Genomic DNA, 12040 nt, shown 5'->3' with positions numbered 1-12040 from the left:
AGATCTCCGGGGCATGGAGCTTCGCCAAAGCCCGTTGTTTTGTTATGTGATCTCGCAGCCCCTCCGAGCCCTCACGGGCCGTGCCCGGGCCGCTCCCGCTGCGCCGCCACCTCGGGCGTTTAAATGAAGCGCCGGGCGCTGATTGGCGGAGAAGCCGGGGGGCGGGGCGCGGCGGGCGCGGCGATTGGCGGAGCCGCGGGTTTGAAGGGGCGCGCGGCGGGCGCGGCGGTTGGCGCAGCGCGGCCTGTGCGGGAGCCGCTGCCCGGCCATGGCCGCGGGCTCCGTCCCGTCAGCGGCGCGCTGGGAGTGCAGCCCCGCCGCCAACCCCGGGCGGCGGCGACGATGGGGCGCCGGGGAGGACGCGGACGAGGGCCCAGCCGTGCTGGTCCTGAGCCACTTCTCCCGGCCGCCGTTCCTTAGCTTCGGCCGCCTGCGGGTGGGCGCTTCCCGCACGCTCCAGCTGGGAGTCGACAACCCCAACGAGGAGCACACCGACGTGGTGGTCGAGCGCTTCCCGGCCAAGGGCTTCAGCATCGAGCATCGCCGCTTCGCTGTGCAGGTGCGGGGCCGGGTGTCTGAGCGGGGACACGCGGGGGGACCCCGAGCGGGGCCCTGCGAGGGGCGAGGGAGGAGCGGGGCAGGCACCGGTTGCGGCGTGGTCCTGCCCCCGGGGGCATCCACGCGTCTCCTGGGCTTTTGGGCAGCCGGTACCCGGAAGCTGCGCCCCGCTGTAGGTGGCGGTGTGGGTGGTGGCTGTGGGTGCCGCGATCGTGTCCCGCGGTTCGCCCAAAAGGAGTCCGAGCCCTCGGAGCCGGGGGGGGCTGTCAAGGCTGCGAAGGCATCGCATCCCGGCTCAGTAGAGGGATGTGTGCGGCAAGGTGCGAAAAACAAAGTGAAATTAACTGTTCTCCGGGAATCTGGTTTTAAAGACAGAGACGGAAGAATTAGAGGTGCTTAAACAGTGACCTGTCAAAAAGTTGGAGGATATATGTTTAGGAAAAAGGCTGAGAGAGCTTTTGAAGAGGATGCTAATACACTGTTCTGCACGTTAATTAAATGACACAATAAGGCAAAGTAGGCTTAAGGAATAAATATATATACCTACGGTCACCTAGGTGTCCAGAGTCTGAGAGAGAGGAAGAAACGCTTTGGAGATCTCTTGCAATAATGGGTTTATAAAACCAGGCTGGAGTCTTGGTATGAATTTTTAAGTAACAGGTTCCTGTAGTAAATAATGAATAGTAAGGTCCTTGATCATTTGCAGTGTCTTTATTTATTTTTTGTTCAAAGAGCTTGTATGTCAAATCTCATTTTTGCACGTCATTTGACTAAAAAATTTGACACTTCTATTTAGGGCCAGCTAAGGTCCTCAAAATTAACCTGTGATTATTAGTCCCACTATAATTCTCTCAGAATTACTCTAGAGGACTTATTTGGTTAATATATGCAAAAAATTATGTAGTTTCTTCTACTTACCTTTGCTCAAATCTTGTCTTTCTATGTGTTATATTTATTCATATTCTTGCTTGTTCTCCACTGTACTTTCATTAAGAGGCATATGTCCTTTTAGTTATATGACATTTTTGATAGTGATTGCTTAAATTTACATGTCAGAGGGGGAAAACTGGTATTTAAACATTTAACAGTTGTGTATCATTTCATGTTGTCAAAATATATGTTACTTCTATATATTGCTCCTCGTTTGATTACTTGATCTTCAGTGTTATGTAAGTGTACCTAAATGCTAAGTACTGAACATTTCTTTTTCTCTAATAGTCAGGACAAAGAATCTTTGTTTCTGTGACGTGGACACCATTAGAAGAAGGAAAAGTCAGAGAGCTGGTAACTTTTGTTGTTAATGGCATTGTAAAACACCAAGCTGTGCTCCTTGGTGCTGCTGAGCAGCCCCCGAAGAAAAAGGTGAGTTTATGGTGTCTTAATTCTGTTACTTTGGCATAGCTGACACAGATATTGTTTTTATTACTAGAAAATTCAGTGAAGGAGTGTCGCTGATAATGTCGGAACGGCCAAAGCGACACGAAAAAAGGTTCCAGCAAAGTTTATTCCAAGAAAAAAGCAGGGACAGCAGGGCTGCTGCGCAGCCCCTTAAGTACAGTTTTTGAACACACGTAATGCACACGGATAGGACAGTTCAAACTTTCACACCAGAATTCTTACAGCTAATAGGTGCATTTTCTAAACTCTACTTTCTCACAACAACTTTGCTCTTTCTCAAAACAGCCCAGTTCTTTCCCACAACAGTCCCGAGCACCTGCTCTTATTTTTCTCTCATGTTCATAGTTGATGTTCTTCCCAACTACTCTCATTCAAAACAGGTCCTTGTTCTCATGAGACAGTGTTCTCTGTTCCCACAGGACAGCTTCTTCAGGATGCATCAGTATGTTGTCAGGATCAGGGCCTCCATTTTCAGTCCTCTCTTTCAGTCCATCTCAGGGGTATACTTTGATCTGGTCAACATCTATTGCTTCGTCAGTATGTGCGAAGGTGCTGACAGACCCGCTGTCACCCGTGACAATTCCCCCTTTTTTGTATTTGTGCGACAAAGATGGCCTTAACAGTCTGCTGCAGGGCCCTTTGCAACAGGCTGATCAAACAGGGCATCATTAATAGCACAACTACAATAATTACCAAAATCAGCAATCCTGTTTTTATGATGGATAACAGCCAACCAGACAAACCTCATTTACCAAACAACTTATTTAACCAATCCCATCCATCATCAATTTGTAATTTGCGGACACCTTCTTTCAAAAGCTGAATGCTTCTGTGTGTGGATTCACTATGGTCCGACAAATTCATGCAACACATTCCTTCAAAATCTTGACACTCCTGTAAAGTATTTTTAAGTCTACACACATATATATCTACACAGTTTCTCTCTCTCACACCATCTCTCTTCAGTCATTCATTGGTGGCCACCTCAGTCACCCTTCACTCACGCATAGCTGGAATTTCTATTATACTTTTACATTTTAATTACACACTTTACATTTTAAGTAGTTATTGGCTGTGTACTTCTCAGTGTGTCATCTTTGGCAGTCACGTCCAACAACTGTACCTGGCTTGAAAAGGAGTACATACAAGGAATATAAGGCCTAACAAATTTAAATGAGATCTACTCCAATTTAGCATCTGTTTATGCACCTGCATGGTCTCTTTCCCCCCCTTTTTGCATTTTAAAATGTTCATTTGATGTGTAAAATGTTTTCTTGACAACAATTTGTCCTATAAGTGAGTTAGGAATCTCTGCATAATTTTCTTAGCTCTGGAAAACCAGCAAATTACATCACTTGTCCTTACAGTTTTTTAAAACTTCCTAAATTGTGGAGAATTAAACCAATGTCTGAGTTACATGAGTAATGTGTGATTGGCAGCAACACATGATTTCTGGCTATAGTCGGTACCTAGAAAAATGAATAAATAAATCACTATTACAGTCTGCTAATACAGCTTGAAATTCAGGGTCTTCTGTGAGAAGTCAGTCCAAGTCATCTCTAATGTCTGGGATGTAATTGACTCTCAGCTCTTGTTCATCTGCTTCTTTTAGTTGTTCTTCACCTTTAATAAAAAACTCACAGATTTGTTATTAATAGTTCAGTCAGTTTTAAGTGGGTATCATGGGTAATTTTGCAGTTTTTCTTTGAAGCTGAAGGCCTAGTGATGATTCTTTGCAGTATAATTCTCTCTGTAGGAGATAGGTTATATGGCTTGGTTTTATGAATTTTTTCCTGGAGCATTCTTCAATCCTGCTTCTCAAAGAACATTGGTTAGAACAATCACATGTAGTTTTTGCTCATCTTTTTAGGTCTCTAACTTCTGTATTTACTTTTATTTTGCTTTTATCATTTTGAGCAGCATTTTATCATGTTGTACTGCAGAAAATTTCTCTCCTATTGTAAAGGAAAACACTGAATTTCAGGAAGGTCACTGTAACTTCAATAAAAGCAAATAGCAGTTTTCATTATGAAGAAACAATTGGCTGTTTAAAATCCCAGCATATGGAAATCTTTCAGAGGATGGGATTGCTGATTTTTTATAAGGTCTTAGTTGCATAATTGGATTAAATGTAGTTTTGTATCTCTTACTTTTCCTTTATCAAGCCACGCATGGCTTGGGATTTTAACAGGATTCACAAATTCATAGGGCAGATTCCTGCCTCTCTGAATGTAAAAAATGAAACTGGAGAACAGTCATGTCTTTTTTAAAACTTAAGCAGTCTCACCCAGCCTCTGAAACGATATGATCAGCTAGGATTTATAAGCAGTCAATTCTGAATTTTTGCTGATATTTATATATTTTTCTGGGATATGCGTGAAAACTTTAAACATCTTATTTAAACAAAATAGGTGTAACAGTTTAACTTACATCGATGTATTTAAGAAGTTAACACTCTTAAAGTAGCTCTCAACTTTAGCAATTTACATAAAGCCACAGTAAAACTCACTCAGGCTGCTTTAAACTAAGGTTTTGCTCATAAGAGTATACCAGGGGATCCAAAATGCACACCTTGCAAAGCAGCAAAAGTTCTGGTTTAAGCTTGTCACCTGATAACAGGGACACACCTCTGCTGCTTAGCACAAGAGACTAGGACAGATGCAGTTTAAACTTGAAACACTGTCTGTTGTTAGGCAGTTTCCTGTATTATATCTTTAGAATTTATCTCTCCTTCCACAAAGGTGAAAACTTCCAGCTAGAAACAGTTTACTTATTTTTCCCTTTTTGCTCTGGCAAAAACTGCCCCTGTCAAATAAGATATTTTGACCTAGGTATTCCACCAAATAAGTCTACCTTAAAGCTTCTTCAACAATCTCAAAAAACCTATCTGTAAAATACAGAAGCAACAAAAGAATGCTTACAGAGCTGTTTGAGCAGGGGGGGGAGAGGGAAGGTAGCGCAGCTGTGCTCAACAGCTCTGCCGGAGAACCGCTCCCCCCACATGCATTGGAATTTTCTTATCACAGACAGTTGTCAGTAGTTAATTTAAAAACTGTTTTTCTCCCTTACATTTATGTATGCATTCTAAAACAATTTTGGTTATTTTAATGAACAACTTCAGAAAACAGTTAGTGAGACTATGTTATGAAATTGTAAGACAATTTCTTTCTCCAATCAGAAGGTTACAAAGTTGCAATTTTTACAAACCAGGATATTTTCATCTTCCTCCCAGCTCTGAGTGAGTGAATAAAGTTTTTGCTTAGTTACCAAGCAACAGACCATCTCTATCATGTGAAATACACTCTGTTTCTTTCCCTAGCAAGGCTGAATCTTTTCAAGGGAAGGCTTTTTACTTTTCTTTTTTCCTTTTTCTCCGGGCAAAGAACTTTGTTTCTTCACATACACACACACAGTAACAATAATATTGTGAGCTCACAAAAACACATTCAACAAACACTACAGTTAACACAAGAATTAACAGAAATATCAGAAGGCAGTTTTTTGCCCCCCCTTTTCTTTCCAACCCCCAGTAGGGATCGTCGTCTTCAGGCTTCCATGACACCAAACTTGATTTGTTGCATATTTTTCTGTGTTTTATCTTACACACATTGTGAGACTGAAACAGCCAATTAGTACATGAACAAAAAATAAGTAACTCAGGCTGCGAAGAAGCAAGAAAAGGAGGTAGATGCTGACTCTTAAGTTCAAAGGCTTATACAGGGATGGGCTTTGCTGTCTTGTTTTCTGCCCAGCCCCCATTGTTCTAATTTATCTCTGTCCCCCTCCATTTGCTTATATATCTTGATTTGGATTTCTTTTCTTAGTTGTTTTCTTGGTGGAGTTATCTGGTGGAAAAACTGCTTTTTCTGCAGCAGTGGCAATGGAGAGGGGGGGTCCTTACTTCTTTTCTGTCTCCGGGAGTGAATTATTAAATTTCTCTGCATTTTTTTGCTTGGAGGTGTAGTTCAAGGACAATTTGTTACATCGGCAACCTGCTTATCTTTCTGGGCAACTGCGTTTCAGAGTTTTAGTTCTTATATGAATTATTGCATAGATCGTTGCCTCCTATACTCTTCTAAATCTTTCATAGTCTCACGGAGCAAGTGTTAGGCAAACACATGAAATGCAACTTAACGTAGTAGCTTCAAAGCCTTATTTTCAGTACTATAACAGCACATGTCGTAAATTAAATTCAGCAACCTTGACATTCTTTTGGTTAAGGAGGGATTTCCACTTAGATAGAACTACGCTTTCCTCCTTCGTTATGTGCTGTCCCATTGTTAAAATATAGTCCCCGGTGGCACCCCCGTTAGCTTACCTAATGAGGGTCAAAAAGTTCAGGTCCGGACCATTTCGCGGGAACCATCCCTGCTCTCAAGCTTCACCAGGCTCCGTTCCCCCTGTGCCTCGCCCCACAGGTCCAATCTCTCTCTAGGAGAGAAAATCCTCTGCTCTTTCCCCCTCTAGGAGGGAAGTCACGGCAGCTCCACAATTGGAGATAAATCCGTCTTCAACGTTGCAATCACGTCGGCGTCGCCAGATGTCGCTGATAATGTCGGAACGGCCAAAGCGACACGAAAAAAGGTTCCAGCAAAGTTTATTCCAAGAAAAAAGCAGGGACAGCAGGGCTGCTGCGCAGCCCCTTAAGTACAGTTTTTGAACACACGTAATGCACACGGATAGGACAGTTCAAACTTTCACACCAGAATTCTTACAGCTAATAGGTGCATTTTCTAAACTCTACTTTCTCACAACAACTTTGCTCTTTCTCAAAACAGCCCGGTTCTTTCCCACAACAGTCCCGAGCACCTGCTCTTATTTTTCTCTCATGTTGATGTTCTTCCCAACTACTCTCATTCAAAACAGGTCCTTGTTCTCATGAGACAGTGTTCTCTGTTCCCACAGGACAGCTTCTTCAGGATGCATCAGTATGTTGTCAGGATCAGGGCCTCCATTTTCAGTCCTCTCTTTCAGTCCATCTCAGGGGTATACTTTGATCTGGTCAACATCTATTGCTTCGTCAGTATGTGCCAAGGTGCTGACAGACCCACTGTCACCCGTGACAAAGGAGAATTAAAAATTGATAAATAATGCTGTCTGTGGAAATGCCCATTGTTCTCAGTTTTTTTCCACTGGATTGGAAAGTAGGTGCTGATGCATTACAGCTTAGAGAATAAAACTAAAACATGACCAAATAAACTGCTTTCAAGGCTGGAAATAACATTGTGAATTTTGTATTAGGTGTTCTTTTTATAGTATTTTTAAACTTTGAATAAATATGCTAGTAATGTTCACTTTTACACATAGAAGTATTTAGGAAGTCAGCACACTAACTTTTATTTATGGTTCTTTTTCAGAGGAGTCTTTGGGATAAATTAAAAAAGAAAAACTCTTCAGAAACCTCTACTGCAATAAAAGTTACAAAGAGTACTTCAGAAATAAAAAATGTTAATAAAACATTTCAAGTTTCTCAGAAGCTGGATAGACTTAGACATCCACTTCAGGCATGTGAAAATCAGAGCACAGTGCAAAATAATATGTCCCCAGGAAATGACACTCTTCTTGGCTCGGAAAATCAATTACCTCCATCTCCTATTGCACCAGTGCCAGAGGAACATCGTAGTACTGTTAGCACACCCCTTGCAATGAGAAGATCTACTACATTTGCAGATATTGCTGCCTCTGTAAATGAGGAATTATTGCCTCAGATAGACAGCCATAATGTCAAGAGATGTGTTAATGAGCACAACGAATTGCAATCTGAAAGTGTCTACAGTTCTGCTGGATTAGCACAACTACCAATTTCAGACAATGCAGAAGTTCTTAATTGTACACTCTCACCAGTTTGCACTCCAGAACACTCAGCATCTGCACCTGCTTTAAGTACAAGGAGGATTTTAAGTCCAGATGCTTTTGTAAATGGGAATTATCAAGTGGATATAGACACAATAGAGCAGCCTTTTACAATTCTGTCACCTGAGCAATTTGTGAAAGACAGTTTGTCAGATAAGGAATCAAAGACTCCTAAACCTGAGGCAGCATTAATATCATCTACCACAGAGACTTATGTGGTAAAGAGATTTCTTCCCTCAAAATGGAGAAAGGATGGAGATGTAGAGACAGAAACTCATTTTTGCATAGAACACAACTTACAAGAAGTCTTTGAGATGCATAATGTAACATCACTTGATGATGATAAACCCAAAGAAAATCACTGCAGTTCTCGTTCTGCAGAGGAACCTCAGACTGATAATTCTTCTCGGAGAGAACAAACAAAAAAACGTCCAATTCTTTCTGCCACTGTCATAAAAAGTAAGCCTGATGCTACTGAAGAAACAAGAGCAGAAACCTGCCAGCCAAAATCTAAAAAATGCCTTAATAAAGCAATAATAGAATGTGCTAATGTGGTGCCTGTACGTACAGAAGCAGAAATATCTGAACACCTGCCAGTTGCAGGTCCCATTTCAGCTGAAAGTAAGTGTCACAATGAAAAAGTAAATTCATCTCCTACTGGATCAACTTCTTTGTGTCGTAAGAGGAAAAGTGAAACCTATGTAGAAAATAGTAGAGTCACAGCTCCAGTGTATGTGGAAGAAGTGGAAAGAAAAAGAGCTCTTACATCTAGCACGGGCAATCAGACACATACGACTGTGAGACCATCAGCCTTCAAACCCACAAACCGAGAGAAAACAGGGCAGAGGAAGAAAGCAAGTGAGCAGTATTTCTTTCATTTACCATTTTCTGAAAGATGCCTTTGATTATGAAATGTGTATAGCAAACTGAAGTGTCTGGCAACAGTCAGAAATATTTTATATCTCTGAAATGTGGGCCTTTGGAATTTGTTAGACATCTGCACTTTAAAAATCTGAAAAGTAGGTTAGAGTTTTGGCTATGTCATTGGCTTCAAATTTACTTTATTCCTGTGTAAGTTTGTTAATGACAATAACAGGAAAAGTATCTGGCAGTTCTTCAGCAGAACCCTTGTTATGTAATTTTAATTTACTAGAAACCTACTGCACAGTATTTGTCTTATGTACACTTACCATTGCAGGTTGTCCCATGTTTTCAAATATAGAATTGTTAAGGTTAGAAAAGACCTCTAAGATTATCAAGTCCAACCATTATCTTGGCACCACCATGCTCACCACTAAACCATAACCCCAGGTGCCACATCCACATGCCTTTTGAACACTTCCAGGGATGGTGCCTGCACCACTTCCCTGGGCAGCCTGTCCCAATGCCTGACCAACCTTTCAGTGAAGTAGTTCCCATGTCTTGTTCACTCTACCTGCTTTTTACTGTCTGTAATTAGCTTGTTGTCAGCCTTGTGTAGATTTTTCTAGACATGGTAATGAAATTCAAGCAGTACATTTCCTTAGTAAATGGAAGAACATACAAGAGCACTTATTTACTCTTAACCGTTTTTCCCTTTTAATTGTAACCAAACTGGTTTGTCTAACTTTCCACCAATAACAGGAGGTTATTGGTATTTTGAGTGGGTTCATGGGGAATTGCTCTAGTTCTGTGCTTTAGAAGTGACCTGAACTTTAATACAGTAACTTTCACAGACATACTGGCTGTTGATATTTGTGTGTTAATGCTTGTAGGTTATTCACTTCAGAAAGCATCTAAAACTACCAAGAGAATTAGTAAACCTGTCACTGGATTGGCCCAGTCTCACCTGACATTTGTGAAACCACAGAAAACAGGTAGGCAGACTCCTGGTATTTAGTAAAACAGTATACACTGAACCAAATGTCACAGTTGTGGTACTGCTAATGTCTGGTAAGACCTAACTGGTTAGAGTTGAGATGAAATGGAAGATTGTACCTAAAATGAATCAATATTTAGTAGAATAATATATGTAACCTTTTGTGATCTGTTTTGACTCCTCAAAATTGGTTGCAACACACAGCCAGCTGAAGGTAAATGTTACTTTCTTCCAGTTTTACCTGTAAATCTAAAAGCTACATTGCAGCTTACTGATAGTTGTCAATTAAATGCCTCTTCCATACTTGACAACATTTTAAGACAACAGCAGAATACCTAAGAGGAAAAAATTTCTTACCAGCAAGATAATAATTTTTCAGAGTTAAGAATACTAAGTTGATCTGATGAGAAAAATGCATCTATACAATGGTTCTTCCTGGTTGTAAGCCAGCTCAATTTGGATTTGCCCCATTACAAATGGCCTGGGTTCTAGATATCTTGTCTTAGTTCTAGTGCTTTAATAACTCAATCCACATTTTTTGGCTGAAATTTATTTAATAGTGGCTGTTCTGCAGTCACCAAAGATTCCAAGAATCCACTTTTTTCTGCTATAGTGCTAAATGGAATGTCAAACATTAATCCTTTCCACAATGAAATGTATACTGGTTATCAAATATTTCAAGAACTGCAAAGACAGTTTGTTTGTTTGTTTTTTTAAAGTCATCCCTAGGCACCCAATGCCTTTTGCAGCTAAAAACATGTTTTATGATGAACGTTGGAAGGAGAAGCAGCAACGAGGTTTCACTTGGTGGTTAAATTTTGTACTTACCCCAGATGACTTCAGTGTAAAAACAAATATCTCACAAGGTAAGAGTACAAGAATTTTCATTTTTTCTTTTAATATTCTTAAACATTATATAGCATACTTTATTAATACTGATGAATAGTAGTAGTACACGCTTCACATTAAACCTTTTCAGAGTCATATTTTTCCCCTTCTTATTACTGTGGATGGCACACTTGCTTATGGCAAACACAGCACACCATACACCTGCATGGGGAGTGTGCTCCACAAGGAGAATGCACTGGAATATGTGGCTGCAGCTCTCCTCAGTGGATGTTGGGTGAGGAATCCCCCCTGCTGGCAAACATTATAGCTGACACTTTACTAAAATAATGGTAACCTACTTTTTCCTCTATCTTTAGCTTCAATTGAAGAAAATTAAGAGTATACCATTGATCTTAAAACTGAATTTCTAGCACTGCTCACTTATGAAATAAGCAGTTATATTAAATACTTGACTAGTACACTTGTACATGGCAGTATATGTTTAGTGCAACAGCTGACAAGCTTTCTGAGGGATAAATCATTAGTCAGAAGGAAAATAGGAAAAAGTCTACTGAGAAGTGGGCAAAAGCTACCTTTATTTGAGATGTAAATACATACTTTTTGTGTGTGTTTAAACAGTAAATGCAGCCGCTCTTATCTTGGGAGAAGAGAACCATCACAAAATGAGCCTTCCTAAAGCACCAACGAAAGATGAAGCATCTCTAAAGGCCTATACGGCTCGTCGGAAGCTGAATAAGCTGCGCCGTGAAGCCTGTCGTTTGTTCACCTCTGAAACAATGGTCAGAGCTATTAAGAAACTGGAAGTTGAGATTGAAACTAGACGCTTGCTAGTTCGTAGAGACAGACACCTCTGGAAAGATATAGGTAGGAGTACTACAGCTTGGCATTCTCTCTTTTCTTCTAAGTAGAAAAAGGATTATTTGCACATTAATTTGATTTAAATTGAAATTGATTAATAGAAATTTTTGCATTAATACGAAATGTTTGCTGGATCTAATATTACAAGATGCTCTCTTGCAGGAGAGAGGCAGAAAGTGCTCAACTGGCTTTTGTCTTACAACCCTTTATGGCTGCGTATAGGTCTGGAGGTCAGTGCACTGTGTGTAGTCTATAATCTAAGTTTAAAGGACATCTAGCAACTGGGGTTGGTTTGGGTTTCTTTGTATTTTCTCTCTTACTAATTCAGGTAGGTTCAATTCAGTTATAGCTTGTTTACATATCTTTTAAAGTGTTACAAGATACTTGCTTTGAGAAAGTGTTTACCTTATTAAGAAGGAAAATATTTAATCAAGGAAAGTAGAAGTTAATTCCCTGACCAATAACACAAAAGCATTTCCCTATCAGTTTCAGTCTACTAAACTGAAGAGGAGTGGAGTTGTCTTAAAGAAGTTCCTGATTGATTCCTAAGATGTAGATGATTATACATACTCTGAAATAAGATTTGATCTTCTGAAACGTCCTTTGGCTTTACCCTTCAGTGACTCATTTGAAAACTGTTGGATTTTTAGAGACTAATTGCCATTT

The 12040-nt window shown here is 40.5% G+C and overlaps 1 protein-coding gene across 1 annotated transcript in view; it reads left to right on the top strand.

Moving 5' to 3' along the window:
- Positions 1-144: 144 nt before the first annotated feature.
- The window catches only part of ASPM (assembly factor for spindle microtubules), a 32301-nt gene continuing 20405 nt past the window's right edge, over positions 145-12040 (top strand). The window contains exons 1-7 of the mRNA XM_064664447.1: positions 145-559; positions 1777-1920; positions 7314-8667; positions 9564-9665; positions 10387-10533; positions 11135-11380; positions 11537-11604. Of these exons, the coding sequence (XP_064520517.1) occupies positions 269-559; positions 1777-1920; positions 7314-8667; positions 9564-9665; positions 10387-10533; positions 11135-11380; positions 11537-11604 (2352 nt within the window). The 5' untranslated portion in view covers positions 145-268. The remainder of the gene's footprint in view (positions 560-1776; positions 1921-7313; positions 8668-9563; positions 9666-10386; positions 10534-11134; positions 11381-11536; positions 11605-12040) is intronic.

The sequence above is a fragment of the Pseudopipra pipra genome, chromosome 9 (genome assembly GCF_036250125.1).
Source record: "Pseudopipra pipra isolate bDixPip1 chromosome 9, bDixPip1.hap1, whole genome shotgun sequence".
NCBI classification, from domain to species: domain Eukaryota; kingdom Metazoa; phylum Chordata; class Aves; order Passeriformes; family Pipridae; genus Pseudopipra; species Pseudopipra pipra.
This window is presented reverse-complemented; position numbering and strand designations above follow the sequence as displayed.